This window comes from Urocampus carinirostris, chromosome 6, assembly GCF_059441175.1.
Source record: "Urocampus carinirostris isolate Australia breed hairy pipefish chromosome 6, RoL_Ucar_1.0, whole genome shotgun sequence".
Classification (NCBI taxonomy): domain Eukaryota; kingdom Metazoa; phylum Chordata; class Actinopteri; order Syngnathiformes; family Syngnathidae; genus Urocampus; species Urocampus carinirostris.
The window spans coordinates 45,180,272-45,199,508 of record NC_142354.1 but is presented as its reverse complement, the minus strand read 5'-3'; the positions used below and the strand labels follow the sequence as shown (position 1 = coordinate 45,199,508).

Sequence of the window (19,237 nt, the reverse complement as noted above, 5' to 3'; positions counted from 1 at the left end):
TCCCCCGGCTGGTTGTATGGCGAACACGAGGGCAAGACGACGTCTCCGTTCTGGTGTCCGCTCCTGGCTTGCCAAATGCCAGTTTTTGCTACAAAGTCCCCTGAAAGAAAGGTGAGTCATTTCCCAATCAACTCTCACCTCACTCAATTAAAGGGAACCCAATGGATGCAAATAGGTCAAGTCAAGTCATTTTTATTTGTGACGCCCTTAATCACAAAGAGTCTCAAAGGGCTGCACAGGTCATTGCACAGACTATTATCATGACACCATCCCCTGATCTGGAACCAACATGAGAGCAAGGAAAAACTCAAAAACCCCAACATGAGGAAAATGAAGAAACCTTGAGAAGGGACCGCACATGTAGCATCCCCTTTCAGACAGCAAAGGATGTTGCAATCACAAATTATACAGATATATTTTCCAAAAAAAGGATAAGTTATTCAAATGCTAAAGAGCACAGGTGTCAAACAGGCGGCCCGCGGGGCAGATCAGGCCCGGTAAGGGATTGAATCCGGCCCGCGAGACAACACTCAGAGAAGCACAAGAGAAAAACAAGCTGCAGGTTGAAATATGTCCACTTGATGTTGCCAAAGCCAGGTGCCTCGAACAAAGACACTGTACTTGTATTTATTTCTCTCTCTCTATCTTTCTCTTCCTCCCTTTCTCTCTCTCTCTCTGTCTACCTCCCTCCCTCCATTTTCTCTCATTCTTTGTCTCTCTCTTTCAGTCTCTTTATTTGTTCCTCTATGTCTCTTTCTCTTTCTGTTTTTTTTTTTACCTTATTTTGCTTTCTCTTCATTATTTCCTTTTTTAGAGACACAAAGACACTGTACTTGTATTTATTTCTCTCCTCTCTCTCTCTCTCCCCTTTTCTCCCACTCTGTCTCTTTCACTCTCTGTGTCTCTCTTTTTCTCTTCCTTTGTTGCTCTTTGTCTCTTTCTCTCTGTCTTTTAACCTCTTTTGCTCTAACTTCCTTTTTCCTTTTCTCTCTTTTCTTTCTCTCTTCATACCCTTCGTGCTTTCTTTTCTCTTTTCTCTCCTTCTGTCTTTCTATTTCTCTGGATTTCTTTCTTCCTCTCCCTTTCTTTTCCCCCCCTCTCACGACTTTATATCTTTTGTTTCTCATGCTCTCTCCCCCTCTCTCTTTTTCTTTCTTTGTACCGCTCTCTCCTTTTCCCTCCCTCTTTCTCTTATTTCTTTATCTCTTTTCTTTCTCTTTGATCTACTAGTCCGGCCCCCGACAGAATGTTTGTTCTATCGTGTGGCCCTCCCAGTAAAATGAGTTTGACACCCCTGCTATAGAGTATAAATGTGTTTTAAGCTTAGATTGAAACATTTCCACTGAGGTTGCAGATCGGATCTCAGGGGGAAGAGCATTCCACAGCACCGGTGCCCGGATGGAGAACGCTCTCCAACCTACATTTTAGAATATCACTATACATTTGTACATCCATTTTAACAAGATACTTTTAACAAGAGATCGTATAGTGTTTGTTTTTTTTAACGTTGACGATGAACATATTTTTCTTTAATCTGAATTTTAACCAACATCATCTGATAGGTTGGTCGTTCTGGTTGTAACATTTCTCAGAATTCACTGTGTGACTATAACTTGTTTTTATATTCCTAAATATAAAAACAATTTTTCACACACACGAAGTAACGTTTCAATAATCAGTCTAATTGCATCTCTTGTACGTTTATCAGTTTTGTACTCTTTTATTTTGAAGTCGCAATTCCGGTGTATTTTTCTGTTTCCTGTGTGACTAAAGTTAACTAGACACACGGGGCCGAGTAGAGTGGCCGGAGCCCTGGCCGGGGCAAGTGTGGTGGCCCCGATGGGCCACCGGACAGAGCTAGTAAATGTATTTACCTTAATGCTTGTTTTTTATTTGAGTAATTCTGCCAACATAGAGTTTATATAAGTGTAACCGCGGTGTACGTGTCCCACCAAAGATCCACATTCACGCTGGACTGGATGATGAGGTTTTTATTACAGTTACTGCAAACGGATGAGTCACAACATTAGCTTTTCTGTTGGCTTTGATCTCTTTGATCTCATTGCAGTTCTCTCTGATAAGACTGCCAACAAAGCATATCAAAGAGCTTTATTTTCACTTTACAGAAAATAAATCACAATACATTTTTACATCTTTACATTTTAACAAGATACTTTTAACAAGAGATTGTATAGTGGATTTTTAACGTTTACAATGAATTCAACATATTTTTTTTCGTCTGAATTTTAACCAACATCATCCTTTTTTAATGTATATGAAAAAATAGAAATAAAAACAATAATGAGTATAAAAACGGGTACAAGTTACCTGCAAATGGATGAGTCACAACATTAGCTTTTCTGTTGGCTTTGATCTCTTTGATCTCTACAAGGGGAATTCATAATTTAGTAAAACAGAAACAAAACGAAAATAAACCTAAACAGCTTGACAATATCAATCACATTACTGTGCATGTTGAGAGATTTGTCAGCTGGGGTAATAATGTTTAAAATTAACTTCTTTTGTGGAGCACCAAAAGATGTGTCTTACCATTGCAGTTCTCTCTGATAAGACTGCCAACAAACCCCGCCTCCCGGTCACATGTCAGAAGCCAAAACCAAACCCCACCCCATACCAGCAGATAGCACTGTTGGACTCATCATTGCAGGACATTTACCAAAAACTATACACATATTTCAGCAGGAATTTCAATAAAACAAAAGTTATTATTACACCCGTTACATAAGTTTTAACTTTATCATCATCCTTTTTATACATATGAGAAAATACAAATAAGAACAATAATGAGTACGAAACGGGTACAGTTTACCTGCAAATGAAATGAGTCACAACATTAGCTTCTCTGCTGGCTTTGATCTCTTTGATCAAGGTCAAATCAGCATGGACCTTTTCATCTATTCAGGTGCCATGATTTGGTACTCGCTCGTTTTTGCACAAATCTGCCAGCCTTTTATACTCCTTAACCTCCACCGGTGTGAGAAATGAGGCTCATTGCCATGTTAAATGGATCTCGCTGCATTCGATGCCTTCCCTTCCTTTCGTATGTCCTACCGGTTTGCGCTTACATCAGCTTGAAGTTTTTGTGCGGTCGCTCTGACAAAGACAAATAGCCTGCAAGGGTAATAACCAGGACTTGCCGGTTCAAAGGATCTTTTCAAAAGTGTTTTCTTTTGACGATCAGAACTCACCGGGATTGGAAAGGTTCTTCGAGGATCTGTCCTCGGAAGATATTTTGGGGGAGTTTATTTTTTGTCTTTTACTGCTGCCATTATCCCCTCTGTAGTCACTTCATTTTTAGTCTAACATCACACTGGATTTACTCATCTCACATTAAGGCTAATGAAAGGCAATGTAAGTGTATTTGCATAAAACTCCTGTTCTCAAACTTTTAAATTGAAATCAGCACATAAAAGGATTAGTTAGCCCTCCAAGAACCGCCATAACGACACACTATAAAGCGCAGTTGCAAAACGGGTCTGAAAACAAGTTTTATTCTATTAAAAGCATATGGATTTTAATCATTCTATCATTCTTCCATTTATTTATTTTCATTTTTCAACCATTCATTCTCACCAGGGTTAATGATCAAGTCAATGACTTCTCAAAGCGCTTTACAATGTGCTTCACATTTCCCAATAGCGGCCTTGCAGCCATGTAAGGTGCTAACCTGCTTATTGGGGGTATGAGGGGTTCAGTGTCTTACCCACGGACACTTTGACATGTAACACGGACGAGCCGGGATTCCAACTGGGATCCCTTGATCCCAAGACGAGCGCTCTACCTCCTGAGCTACTGCCGCCACACAGGGTTCTAGTGGTGCTGGAGCTTATTCCCGCAGGGAAAACCCTTTGGTGGTAGCCGGAAAATCGGCCATTTTATCTTGCATTCATGCATAGTGGTGATATAGACTCCACAACAGACCTACCTCGCATTTTTATTTTGTAACCTGGAGAGTGAACAGATAACCCAGAGACAAGCAACCAGGCATGGATAGAACACACAAACTCATACCAACCAGGGATTAATTACACAGTCAGTCATGGTATTATAAGCCACTAATATAGGATATTTAAAAAAAACTAAGGTCTATTTTGCAGTGTAATCCAACACTGTCAAGTCCTACCACCGGGCCATGGACCAGAACGGGTCATGAAGAAATAAAAAAAGAAATCTCATTATTTTTTTGCTTATTATTGTTTTATTGGCACCTCTATGGTTGAACCAAACATGAAAAGGGGGTTTGAGGCAATGCGTTTGAAAGAAAATCAGTGTCAAGTCAAGTCACATTTATTTATGACGCCCTTATTCACAAAAATGTCTCAAAAGACTGAACAGGATTACAATGACACAATGACCTGATCTTAAACCAACATGGGGGCAAGGAACAACTCAAAACCTCAGCGTGAGGAAGAAGAGAAACCTTGACAAGCTGTATCTCTGTGTGGTGTGGAGGCTGCAGCGCTTCCGACTGGGGTAGTGTGAGGAGGGTGACGAGGACAGCTGAGAAAATTATCGGGACTTCTCTCCCCTCCATTCAGGACATTGGCCAGAAGCGCTGCCTATCCCAAGCTAAGAACATTATCGGGGACCCCTCTCACCCCCATCATGGACTGTTCACTTTGCTAGCCTCTGGGAAGAGGTACTGCAGTGTGCGGTGCAGGACCACCAGGTTCCACAATAGTCTTGTCCCCTGGCCATTAGGCTGTTAAATGGTCAATCAAACACATAGTAAATCTAAACTGCTGCTAATCTGTACATCTGTTGGTTTTGTTTGACTTTTTGCACTACTGGCAGTTCTTTATAGCTAGCCACTCCTTGCACATCTGTTTCTCTGCACTATTGTACTTACAGTGTTATTGTTACAGTGTTATTGTTACTGTTTACCTGACTTGTTTACCTGACTGCCCATTTTGCACATCTGGTTAGCTGCTCCTCTTGCACTATTTGCGCTACTGTAAAATACTATACATAGCCATAATTATTTAGTATATTATTAGTACTCAATACTCCAACTCAATACAACATTTTATTTATATCTGTACATTCAAGGAAACTGTGCGGGTCAGATGTATCGACATTTCGTTCTGTATACACGTGTACTAGAATGACAATAAAGTAGATCTGAATCTGAATCTGAATCTGAGAAGGGACCTCGCAAGTGGTAATCCCCCTTCCAGGATGACCAGGGTGAATCACAATTAGCATTACTATACACAAGCATAGGTAACAGGTTGAAAACTTGTCCGGAAAGTGCATGACAGCAACGAGGCCCCCAGCCTGTAAACTAGTCAAGAAAGTCTATGACGGCCACGACGCAGCTTCCCATCTCTGCCAGCTGGTCCATGCAGGCGTTCACATGCTTAAGTTCAAACGCTGGTCCGCTGACTCATCTCCAAATCGTCCTTCTCCTTCGTATCACCACCAGGCAGGCGGTCGGAAAAAGACAGGACAATACAGAATATGAGGTGGGCATCAATCATAAGTGTGCTTCGCACGGGCAGCCCAGTTGCCTGTGGGCCGCTGCAACATTTATGTTGGAAGTCAGGGATGAATTAAACCAAATTTCTGCACTTATAGCCATTCTGCATGGACCTCATGTCACATAGATTAGACGTCCATACATGAAAATCGATACATTTACAAGGGACATGCATGGAGACCCAACAACACCAACACATTTTTTTGCAAGTTTTTTTTTGTATTTTAAAGTTTGTAAAAGTAAACACCAGCTCGGTGGCCTTGGGGTTAGGGCGCCCGCCCCGAGACTGGGAGGTTGTGGTTCAAGCATCGGCTGAGTCATGACTTAAACATTAGTACCTGTTGCCTCCCTGCTTGGCATTCAGCATTAGGGGTTGGAATTGGGGGGTTTGCTCACTTAATGACTCCCAACACCTCAGTTAGGTTGAGCGAGGGGGCTGAGAATCCCCTCCTCTGAATCAATCTCCCAAAAAGAGTCAGAAATGACTGTAGCCACCTCCCACTAGGGGAGTGGCTACAGTCAAAAATATGTTGAATTCATTGTAAACGTTAACGTTATGGCTGTGGTTGGTCACCTAATAACTCACTCACGGTTGTAAGAAGACCATGATTGCGTATCATTATTGTACGTGAGAACTTAGGTGAGCTATGCGGCTTTATATTTTCCCGGTATCTTGTTTTAGAACGATCTTGATGTTGCTGTGATGAGTTGAGTGAATTAAACTCAATTCCAAGTGTTTATTGTCATATGCACAGTAAAGTTGCGAGCCAAAAAGAAAATATAAACTAAGGAATGGTTGGCGTTTCTTGAATCCCAAGACTTTAACCTTCCGAATGATGGAACGATGCATTTGAGTGACATCGTACGGACACCGCATCCGCACGTGTCTACGACACGTATTTGCTTCTTTGCAAGCTTTGGGAATGTTATGGGGGTAATAAGTTGGACTGAATCATCTGACTGTTTTGTCGACGTTCCCATTGTAGCGCCTTATAATCCGGTGCGCCTTATCTATGGAAGATATAGGACCAAAAACTATTTTTTTGGGGTGCGCCCTATAACCCGGTGCGCCCTATAGTGCGGAAAATACGGTACACTAGCTCCAATCGACGTCCATCACACCATCAGATTATCAGCACGGGTGTCACTTTCAACTGAGTGGTTTTAGAACTTAATGGAAATGCTTAAAAACCCCAATGTATGCGCATGAAAAGTGATATTTCAGAGCACATTTAAACGTGTTAATGGAGTTATACAGAGGGTCTTACTGAGTACTTTGAGTTGTCAAGGCAGCAGAGGTATCAAGATTACTTTGGCCGCCTGAAAAGAATGTTATCAAATGATCATAGGATTATCTTAATGGGTGTGGGACATCAGAGAGTAAATCGATGCTTCAACATTAGATTAAGACCTCCACGCCGGTCCATGCAATCTATTTACCTCACCATCCAGGGGTCGAGTATGGGTGGGGTATTGTCCGCTGCAAGAGGACCAGTCATATACCATCCAATATGAGTTGCTACCTGACTAGGAACTGTACTAGGTTTATTAATACTGGTCCTACTTTGTCTAACAAGGTTGAGGCGGCATACAAGGAGGAGTTTGAGACACAGACAGCATGGTTTTGGAAACATAAACTTATACTGAACACCACAATATCCAAGTACCGTATTTTCCGCACTATAGGGCGCACCCCCAAAAAATCATTTTTGGTCCTATATCTTCCATACATAAGGCGCACCGGATTATAAGGCGCTACAATGGGAACGTGGACAAAACAGTCGGATAGTTCAGTCCAACTTCTTACACCCTTAACATTCCGAAAGCTTGCAAAGAGGCAAATACGTGTCGTAGACATGTGCGGATGCGGTGTCCGTACGATGTCACTCAAATGCATCGTTCCAAATATCATTTGGAAGGTTAAAGTCTTGGGATTCAAGAAATGCCAACCGTTCCTTAGTTTCTATTTTCTTTTTCGCTCGCAACTTTCCTGTGCATATGACAATAAACACTTGGAATTGAGTTTAATTTAAAAAAAGACCCATCACAGAAACATCGATATCACTCTGAAACAAGATACTGGGAAAATATATAGCCGGAGTAGCTCACCGAAGTCGTTGTGTTCAATAATAATGTGCAACCATGGTCCTCTTATATCCGTGAGTGTAGTAAATCCAGGAGAGTAAAATATTTACAAATACTGTACAGAATAGTAAAATACTGTTTTCACTATGCCGTCAACCCAACATGCTATTCACATTCATCTTTTTCGGCCAATCGCAGGCTTTGTTTTGCCCCTTTGGCCTATGCCAGCCTGTAAATGATCAAAAGGATCCGCCCTCTTTACCTCCCAATAACTTTAGCCTATAGTGATCGATTCAAATGACGATTGACACATTGGTTAGCCAATGAAACGCCGGTATATAAATCCCAGCATACACCGCGGACGACTTGGCGTTCGGGGGAAAATCGAGTCGGCGGCTGCTTGCCTTAGTTGCGAGACTTTGCGACTCAATATTGATCCATATATAAGGCGCACTGTATTATAAGGCGCACGGTCAGCTTTTGAAAAAAATTAAGACTTTTAGGTGCGCCTTATAGTGCGGAAATTACGGTAAGTCATACTTGACTTCAGGAGGACAATCACTGATCTAGCTCCGCTCATCATCAATGGAGACCATGTAGAGAGATTCCAGTCCCGCACATCTCAGCTGACCTATCCTGGTCTACCAAACATCAAACCTCCTGAAAGTGCTCAAGAAAAACAACCCAAAACAGAAGCCCCCTGTGCCGTTCTATAGAGCCACGGGGAGATCATTCTGCCATTAGGCATCACAGTGTGGTACGACGGAACCACACACACATACATGTGTTCTGAAAACATGTGACGTAAACAACTCTTGGCAGAACTAAAAAAAACACAGCTGAGAACCGCATTTTGAGTGCGGGGGAACGGCGATGTTTGAGTTCTGCAGCCAAAAATGTCAAAGCCAAATTCCTTACTCAATTGGAGCCAGGTATGCGCCTGGCTTAAGATGTAAGAAATGAACGTGGATGGCTTCGTTTTATGTCTGTATAAGCCTGCGGCATAATAGCCGGTGTGGCCAGACAAGTCTGGTCTCCCCATCAGTTTTATGGTGGTCTCCAAAACTCAACCCACTCAGCAAGATCTCCAGGTCAACCGGCTTCACTTGGCCAAGATTGCGCAGAAATATATGCAAACAAACACACGCACACAAATAATAATTCATCTAATGCAACACGAATGATTCATTGAATATCAATTATAACAATTTCGAATGTATAGGAGCCCTCCCTCACATAAATAACATGCATTGTAATCAGGCTTGGGCAGGGTTACTTTAACTTGATTACCGTATTTTCCGCACTATAAGGCGCACCGGGTTATAGGGCGCACCCCGAAAAAATAGTTTTTGGTCATATATTCGACATACATAAGACGCACCGGATTATAAGGCGCTACAATGGGAACGTCGACAAAACAGTCAGATGATTCAGTCCAACTGATAACCCCCTTAACATTCCCAAAGCTTGCAAAAAAGCAAATACGTGTCTCAGACATATACGGAAACAGTGTCCGTACGATGTCACTCAAATGCATCGCTCCATCATTCGGAAGGTTAAAGTCTTGGGATTCAAAAAATGCCAACCATTCCTTAGTTTCTATTTTCTCTCGCAACTTTACTGTGCATATGACAATAAACACAATTTTAAAATAGACACTTCATTCCATCCATTCTCTGCACCACTTATCACAGAAACATCGAGTTCAGTCTGAAACAAGATACAGGGAAAATATAAAGCGGAAGAAGCTCACCGAAGTTGTGTTCAAAAATAATGTGCAGCCATGGTTCTCTTATATCCGTGAGTGTAGTAAATACAGGAGAATAAAATATTTACAAATACAGAATAGTAAAAAAAAATGCTTTCTGTATGCCGTCAACGATGTGCTATACGCATTCATCTTTTTCGGCCAATTGCAGGCTTTGTTTTGCCGCTTCAGCCAATGCCAGCCTGTAAATGAAAAAAGGATCCGCCCCTTCAACTCAGAATAACTGCGCAGTGGTTAGCGCTTGTGCGGCACAGTTCATGTCATGGGAACCTGTCGTGGGTTCAAATCCAGCTCCAGACTTCCTGTGCGAAGTCTGTATGTTCTCCCCGTGCTTGCGTGGGCTTCCTCCGGGCACTCCGGTTTCCTCCCACGTTCCAAAAACATGCATTTCAGGTGAATTGGCCGGTTTAAATTGTCCCTAGGTGGGAATGAGCGAGCGAGTTGTCTGTCCCTGTGTGCCCTGCGATTGGCTGGCAACCCGTTCAGGGTGTCCCCTGCCCACTGCCCGGAGATTGCTGGGATGGGTTCCAGCCCCCCCGCGACCCTAATGAGGATAAGCGGTACGGCTAATGAGATGAGATGAACTATGAAAAGTGACAAAATCCATGAAGTGTTAAAAGAAAATGACAATCTTACCGTGACAACTCATTTTGTTAGTGGACAAACTTAAGCAAGGAGGCAAGCTTCAGCAATATTGAGCATGGAAGGGAAGCAGGTGAGAAGGAGCAAGCAGGCTGAAAGTTAGCAGCGGTATTACTTTCCCATTTTTGACTAAAGAGAAGGTGGCATTAAATGGAGTGACTCTAAGCCCTTCATGCATAGAAGACGGTGATTAAGGGCTTAAGTCAGCAGCGGCAGAAGTCCCCGGTACCCATCTCTTCCTGCCCAGCCTACCTTTTCTCTTTTTTTGTGTCTGCATCTTCACCTTCGGGACAAACACAGACAGAATATTTACATTCTCCATCAATTCCTGGCAGGGTAAATTACTGACAAAAAAGGCAAAAAGAAGGGAGGAAGCAACAGTGCATGACAAAGTTACAGTGGTGTATTCTTTTATAAGGATGCACAATTACCGTATTTTCCGCACTATAAGGCGCACCTAAAAGTCTTGATTTTTTTCGAAAGCTGACCATGCGCCTTATAATACAGTGCGCCTTATATATGGCTCAATCTTAAATCGCAAGGTCTCGCAACTTACGCAACAGCCGCCGACTCGATTTCCCCCCGAACGTGGAGTAGTCCGCGGTGTATGCTGGGATTTATATACCGGCGTTTCATTGGCTAACCAATGTGTCAATCATCAGTTGAATCCATCGCTATTGGCGAAAGTTATTCGGAGCCTCGGATAGGCTAGAGGGCCGAAACAAACCCTGCAATTGGCCGAAAAAGATGTGTCAATCATCCGTTAAATCGATCGCTATTGGCTGAAGTTATTCGGAGCCTCGGATTGGCTAGATGGCCAAAACAAACCCTGCAATTGGCCGAGTTTAGCAATGGCGTAGCAAGCTTAGCAAGCTTGCTAAAGTACACCATAAAGAAACATGTTTTATTAGTCTGTATTTGCAAATAATTTACTCTCCTGGTTTTACTTCACTCACGGTTGTAAGAAGACCATGATTGCGTATCATTATTGAACGAGAGAACTTAGGTGAGCTATGCGGCTTTATATTTTCCCGGTATCTTGTTTTAGAACGATTTTGATGTTGCCGTGGTGAGTTGAGTGAATTAAACTCAATTCCAAGTGTTTATTGTCATATGCACAGTAAAGTTGCGAGCGAAAAAGGAAATAGAAACTAGGGAATGGTTGGCATATCTTGAATCCCAAGACTTTAACCTTCCGAATAATATATGAAACGATGCATTTGAGTGACATCGTACGGACACCGCATCCGCACGTGTCTACGACACCTATTTGCTTCTTTGCAAGCTTTGGGAATGTTAAGGGGGTCATCAGTTGGACTGAATCATCTGACTGTTTTGTCGACGTTCCCATTGTAGCGCCTTATAATCCGGTGCGCCTTATCTATGGAAGATATAGGACCAAAAACTATTTTTTGGGGGTGCGCCCTATAACCCGGTGCGCCCTATAGTGCGGAAAATACGGTACTGGTGTTTATGACCAGTACAAAGACTGAAGATGTCCTGTTTCTTTAAGCCAATACAGAAAAACATTCTGGCACACGTTATTGGATTTTTTGTTTGAGTGCTGTCTGTTTCATATGGGGGAGCAAACATCAACACCCAAAAAACTGGTGAGGGATGGGCGCTCCCAGGCTGTACTTTTCCACTAGTGGTTCCCCAACCACCCATCCATCCATTATCTGCACCGCTTATCCTCAGTAGGGTCGCGGGGGTGCTGGAGCCCATCCTAATGTACAACTTTTTGCTTTATTTGTTCACTTTACTAACAAAAAATGGTAAAAAGGTAAGCTTTGGAAAGTCTACTCAATTTCTAATATTGGACACATGACAATGCACACTGTTGTTCGTTATTTCGGACTATTCTGCACTGTTTACATAATTGGCACTATCTGCCAAACGCGTTGATGTTCCTTGATATCCACAACTTTTAGGGACGGAATTGATTTTGTCACCGAGGAGATTAATTAAAGGAAAGAGCTCAGGGGAGGGACTTTTCAACAGTTTGGAAATTCTTATCTGAGGCGGGCACTCCCCTGTTCTCCTTGCAAGTTCAAAATCTATGTATGTCTTCTCTCCTCATTACGAGTGTCTGCTTATACTGTCACGAAGCAGAGCGTGAAACAGGAAAGGACCCATTCGCGTAGCTGCACTCGCAATTTATTGGGGGAAGAGGAGGGCGCGCAATCGATCCGGGAATCGATGGTCGCAGGAGTGGATTGGAAATCCACTCAAAAGAAAAGAATGTCCAAAATTAAACGGATCAGACCAAAGACAAAACAGGATCGAATACGGGCAGATTCACGGAACTAGGCATTTAACAGGAATTAACAGAAGTCTCACATAAGTATCACAGAGTGTAACCAGGATTAACAAACGTCCCAGCAAAGCAAAGTCCAAAGGAACGCGTTTAACTACTCTAAGAAGCAATCAGTCAGATACGTCTCAGCCGGTGTTCATGGGCGGGGCCAACCGGGCACCGCGGCAACTGGCCAGAATCCGGCGCCACCCGGCTAGAACCAACTGGGCCAGACGTGACATATACTTTAAACTTATCGATAAGGGAATTACAAATTCAACCTAGGAATTTAGTCATCGATGGGAGGGGATTATCATTCATCAATCGAATAGAATAGAATAGAATAGAATATACCTTAGAATAGAATATACCTTTATTGTCATTGTTACAACATGGGATATATTGTGACAACGAAATTGGATGTGGCACTCCAGTTCCACATTTTACAGTGAAGATATAAGAAAAACAAAGAGATAAAGGAACAAAGAAGATGTTTGTACTGTCCTTGTTGTATAGGCTTTGTTTTCCTCCGGAGGGGGATGTATGAGGGGGTGAGGGACAGACAGAGATGGCCGGATCCAACTAGATGTTTGATCTTACTGTACGCACAATCCAGTGATTTTTCCCTAATTGCTCAGTCCACGTATTGAATGGATTTGGAAGTACAGTCCATAAACATGCCTGATTAAAGTCGCCGGCGACGATAAAAGCTCCGTCGGGGTGTGCAAGCTGCTGTTTATTGATAGCAGCGGGCAGGAGATTTGGCGCTATGCTAACGTTAGCATCCGGTGGAACGTAAACAGCAAGCACAATGACCACAGTTAGCTCTCTCGGTAGATAGAAGGGTCTACACGATACTGCTAGAAACTCTAAATCGAGTATCAAGGTGCGGGGTCAAAGGACTGGTGACCGGCATGGCTTACAAACTACTGGTGGAAACCCTGAACAGTTATGGACGAGGATAACCTAGTTAGGAAAGAAAGTTAGGATCCAGAGGGACACAAATGCTGACTAAGAGGAGCGTGTTAGGAGCTAGAGGCCTCCTTTGCCAACTTGTTAGCTATTGAGATAAACCTTATCACGGCTGTGCTGAGGGGAACTCAGGCAGGCGAACTTTCCATTTATCTCTCTGGTGTTTTTTTCTCTCCCTCTCTCAGAAACTTTCTCGCATGTATCAGCGTTATCTGCGCTAATAGACCCAGCGTGTGGTGATTGTTTTTGTAGTATACATTCGCTTCTTTGCCCCGGCTGCCATTTTGAACGATGAAGACGACTTCGGCGGACAATTCCGAATGAAATGATGCGTTCGGGGCAAGGGAAGGCCATCGGGAATTGCAGCTGTGACATAGATTGCAGGAAGAACAGAGCTCCAGAAGCAAGCCATAGAATTAATACTACGGCTGCAACCAACTATTTTAGTCGTCCACAAGTTTCAATTAAAACAATTAGTAGAATTATCTGCTAATTATATCTCATCTCATCTCATTAGCTGCACCGCTTATCCTCAGTAGGGTCGCGGGAGTGCTGGAGCCCATCCCAGCAATCATTGGGCAGTGGGCAGGGGACACTATGAACTGGTTGCCAGCCAATCACAGGGCACACAGGGACAGACAACTCGCTCGCTCATTCACACCTAGGGACAATTTGGACCGACAAATCCACCTGAAATGCATGTCTTTGGAATGTGGGAGGAAACCAGAGTGCACGGGGAGAACATACAAACTGCACAGTAAGCTGCATTTGAACCCACACATGAGGTTCCCAAGACCTTAGAACTGTGCCGCACACGCGCTAACCACTGCACCGCCGTGCTGCCTCCCAATTATATATATATACATATATATATATATATATATATATATATATATATATTCTTACTTATGACAGAAATTTGATTTTATTGAGTCGCAAATGATAATTAAACACAAGAAAAACAGGACTGATGAAACATACATCTTTTATTGAACATACCCCATATTCGTACAAAATTTCAATAAAACTGCCCTATCTAAAATCAATAAGTATAATGCTCAGGCGCTAGAGACATAAATCCATAAACAAACCATTTTTTAAGCAGGCAAATGAAATGAAATGATCTGCATCTCTAAAGCGCTTTTCAAGTCAAGACTTCCCAAAGCGCTTTACAATGTGTTTCACATTTCCCCATAGCAGCTAACCTGCTTATTGGGGGTATTAGGGGTTCAGTGTCTTACCCAAGGACACTTCGAGATGTAAAACGGACGAGCGGGGATTCGAACTGCGATCTCTGTATCCCAAGACGAGCGCTCTACCTCCTGAGCCACTGCCGCAAATGAATAACAATCTAAGATCAAGTAAACATGTTTTACCTGTAAAATAAGAACAAGGTGATGAGCAGCAGTAGAACAGTAAATAAAACAAATATGTGCACATTCAGTGGTCAACTGCAAAGACTACAACTAAAGAACTTAAGTCTGAACAGTTTGAATTCAAACAGTTTTAACATCTGACATTGACTCTTTGGACTGCATCCATTTAATTTTAAGAACATTTGTTAGGCACAGTCTGGTATAACGCTCAAGCTCTCTTTTATGGAGGAATATATGCATATAAAATGTAGAATGCATGCTATCAAAACCAATTTGAATCTTACAGAGGCGAGTCAGACTCAGTTTCTTTCAGCTGTCCCACGAGCTTCTGATTAAATGTTCGTGCATCAGGTAGTGGCTTGATTTTTAAGGTCTGCTTTGAAAGTAGCCTTTTTTTTACTGTATAAAGACTCAAATACTCCCAAAAACAACAGCTCGTAGATGATGAAGGTGCTGTATCTGAGACATATCAGGAGGCGTCTTCCTCTACTGGTAACCATGGGAGTTGCTCCAGCACCACCTACACACAAAAAAAGGAGAAGAATGGGCTTCAGCAGGCTCTACTTACCTAAGACGCACCACAGAGAGTAATGCCCAGATGACCCTGGCAGTTAAGGGATCTGAGAACTGGGATTTTGATTTTGACACCGTCATTTCTGAATTGTATTGCTCAAAGCACAGACGTTATTGCGCATGAAAAAACTCTCAACATAGGTATAATCTTGTAAGATGGCTCACTCTGTGGAAAAAATGTATCTTGTGAACAATGTTCCCTGTCATTTTCCTTACGGGTCTGAGCGTTCACACAAAGTCGGTGAGCAACGCTTGAAACAACAGTGAGCAACGGCAATCCCAAGTGTGGCAACTAAGTCATTATCAAACATGTCCAAAACTTGACATTTTGCTGCGTTTCCAGCAATGCAAAATGATTTTTCTCTTTTGAATGAATTGACTCATGTACGATGGACTACAAACGTCGTTTGTTCTTACAATTCTTTCACAAGATATCCATTTCTTTTGATTTCCTGATATATTTTGTCGCATAATATTAACATTTTTGGGGGATTATTGAGTCGGTTGCACGATACACAACTCTATTTAATCACATTTTTTTAGTGGAAGTACAATGTTGGCAACAGGATTGACTTGGTATCATTGGAAATTATTTGAATGCAACACAAACGTTTTCTTCTTTTTCCGTTTTTTTTTTTAAATTCCTTTAAAAAAATCTCATTGTGTTGTATTTTTTCCTAGCTGTTACTTTTTTCTTTTTGTTCTCTATTTACGTTTTTCCTTTGTTTCTTTCTTTTCTTTCTTCTGTTTTTTTTTCTGAGTTCCTTCTTTTTTCTCTTCCTTATATTTCTTTTTTTCTCAGCTTTTCACTACTTTTTCATTTTGGTGATTTTTTCTTTTTTGTTCTATCCCCCTTTCCTTTAAGTCATTTTGTGCATAATTTTACATCATATTTGGTCATGTAGGGATTAAAGAAGCAAAAACAACCTGAAGAGCTGTGTAGGACCCGAAAGTGCCGGTTCCTTTTAGTGAGCCGAGCCGAAGAAGGCGGTTCTCGAAAAACTCTACTGACTTGACTCAACTTCGTTCTACTTCGACCTTGACTTCCAAATACCGCATTTATAACACAATGTCAGGGGAACCCGTGTATTTTACCTTCATGCACTGTAACTTTGACTCAATTCGCTTCTTAATTAGCAATTTCGAACCCTGATTTTTGTAAGCTGGCTAGATTTTCTTTGGGTAGTGCGCAATTGCGCACACACGCAGCTTAGAGGGAACATTGCTTGTGACAATAGTCAAAAATGAGTTCATTGTCGACCCATTTCTCTCATACACAACATCGGCTAAACGTCGGAGCCCGGATTACCGCAAGCTGTGAAATTCTGATCATATCGTGCACGGGCAGCACGGCGGCGCAGTGGTTAGCGCTTGTGCGGCACAGTTCATGTCATGGAAGCCTGTCGTGGGTTCAAATTCAGCTCCAGACTTCCTGTGCAGAGTTTGTATGTTCTCCCCGTGCTTGCGTGGGTTTCTTCCGGGCACTCCGGTTTCCGAAAACATGCATTTCAGGTGGATTGGCCGGTCCAAATTGTCCCTAGGTGTGAATGAGCGAGTTGTCTGTCCCTGTGTGCCCTGCGATTGGCTGGCGACCAGCTCAGAGTGTCCCCTGCCCAATGCCCGGAGATGGCTGGGATGGGCTCCAGCCCCCCCGCGACCCTAATGAGGATAAGCGTTACGGCTAATGAGATGAGATGAGATGAGATCATCTTAGTCACTTCCTTGTTTGCATTTTTCTTACTGAGTTATGTGTCCAGTCCCACTTGGATTTAACAAAAGGGCAAGTCCTCTAGCAATCTGTTAGCTCAGCAAAATCATCTCCACATCAGATTCTTTGGCTTCTTCTGGAAGAGCCTCTGCTTTTTGAGTGGGAGGATATAGACGTCTTCCCGGTAATGAGCCCCCAATTCCTTGGCTGAAAGCCTCCTCTTCCTCGGAAACTCTTAAAAGATTTCCAGGATCTAAAGCTGCGGAGACTGTACGAGGAGCGGAGGCACATGTTCTCCCAACACGCTCCCGCCCGACTGAGTTTAGAAAGCATTAGGCGGGGACGGGCCTGCCATGACAGCGCTCCTCTAATGCCTCAGGGGGGATTTCATCATGTACGCTTTGAAGTCTGCAATGACTAACCGGTTCGGGCTGCTTTGGGATTAGGAAGCTGGCCCGCTTCTTATTCTCCTCCTTCCATCCTCGTCTTTAATGTTCAACACCCGAGATCGCTTTGTCATTATCAAACTATTTATTGTTTAAAATGTCCATTTAGGAGTGTACAGTGGTACCTCTTCAGTGTTCATTTGAGCTGTAAAAAGTGATGGGTCCCGGGGACTCGCATGCTCAAAAATCGATGGGTCCCAACCAATGTTCCCTGTCATTTTCCTTTCGGGTCTGAGCGTTTACACAAAGTCGGTGAGCAACGCTTGAAACAACAGTGAGCCACGGCAATCCCAAGTGTGGCAAGATAAATCATTATCAAACATGTCCAAAACTTAATCAAGTTACGTTCTGCTGAGTTTCCGGCAATGCAAAATCTCATCTCATCTCATCAGCCGTACCGCTTATCCTCATTAGGGTCGCGGAGGGGCTGGAGCCCATCCCAGCCATCTCCGGGCAGTGGGCAGGGGACACCCTGAACTGGTTGCCAGCCAATCGCAGGGCACACAGGGACAGACAACTCATTCGCTCATTCACACCCAGGGACAATCTGGGACGGCCAATTCACCTGAAATGCATGTTTTTGGAATGTGGGAGGAAACCGGAGTGCCCGGAGGAAACCCACGCAAGCACGGGGAAAACATACAAACTCCGCACAGGAAGTCTGGAGCTGGATTTGAACCCACGCAGGAGGTTCCCATGACATGAACTGTGCCGCACAAGCGCTAACCACTGCCCCGCCGTGCTGCCGCAATGCAAAACTATTTTTCTTTTTTGAATGAATTGACTCATGTACGATTGCAAAGGTTGTTTGTTCTTACGATTCTTTCACAAGATATCCATTTCTTTTTTTTTCCTGATATATTTTGTCGCATGATATTAACATTTTGTGGGCTTATTGAGTCGGTTGCAAGATACAGAACTGTACTTAATCACATTTTTGAAGTGGAAGTACTATGTTGGCAACAAGATTCACTTGATATAATTAGAAATTTGAATGCAACACAAAGTTTTTCTTCTTTTTTCCGTGTTTTTTTTTCTACTTTTTTTTAAATTCCTTTAAAAAAAAGTCTCATTGTGTTTATTTTTTCCGAGCTGTTACTTTTTTCTTTTTGTTCTCCATTTACTTTTTTTCCTACATTTCTTTCTTTTCTTCTTTTCTGGCTTTTTTCTAAATGTTTCCTTCTTTTTTTCTCTTCCTTTTGTTTCTTTTTTTCCCAGCTTTTCACTACTTTTTCATTTTGGTATTTTTTTCTTTTTTGTTCTATTCCCCCCTTCTTTTACGTCATTTTGTGCATAGTTTTACATAATATTTGGTCATGTTGGGATGAAAGAAGCAAAAACAACCTGAAGAGCCATTTAGGACCCAAAAGAGTGAGTTCCTTTTAGTGAGCCGAGCCGAAGAAGCCGGTTCTCGACATACTCTACTAACTTTACTTTTCAACTTCGTTCGACATTGACTTCAAAATACCGCATTTAGGACACAACGTCAGGGGAACCCGTGTATTTTTACCTTTATGCACTGTAACTTTGACTTAAGTCGCTTCTTAATTAGTAATTTTGAGCCCCCATTTTTGTGCGCTGGCTAGATTTTCTTGTGCACCGAGAATGTGCGAGCAGTGCGCAATTGCGCACGCCGGCAGCTTAGAGGGAACACTGGTCCCGACAGAGATCTATGGGTCCTCAAAATTTAGTCTTATCGGGGTTGAAATTGTGAATCGGCGACAAACATGTAATATAAATCTATATATTCAGTCAGTTTTAATCATCAGAGTTTATTGGTAATACCAATCAATTATTACTTCAAGATTTTTCAGTTCACAACAATATTGTACATTATACAAAATAATATTGCTGAAATAATTACATAAATC

At 42.5% G+C, this 19,237-nt stretch overlaps 1 protein-coding gene across 2 annotated transcripts in view; it reads left to right on the top strand.

Moving 5' to 3' along the window:
* Window positions 1–19,237, top strand: part of arhgef10la (Rho guanine nucleotide exchange factor 10 like a) — a 284,562-nt gene that overhangs the window by 177,303 nt on the left and 88,022 nt on the right. For both annotated transcript variants that reach the window (XM_088339079.1, XM_088339078.1), the window contains one exon: window positions 1–111. This exon is cut by the window's left edge and continues 11 nt beyond it. In XM_088339079.1, the coding sequence (XP_088195205.1) occupies window positions 1–111 (111 nt within the window). The remainder of the gene's footprint in view (window positions 112–19,237) is intronic.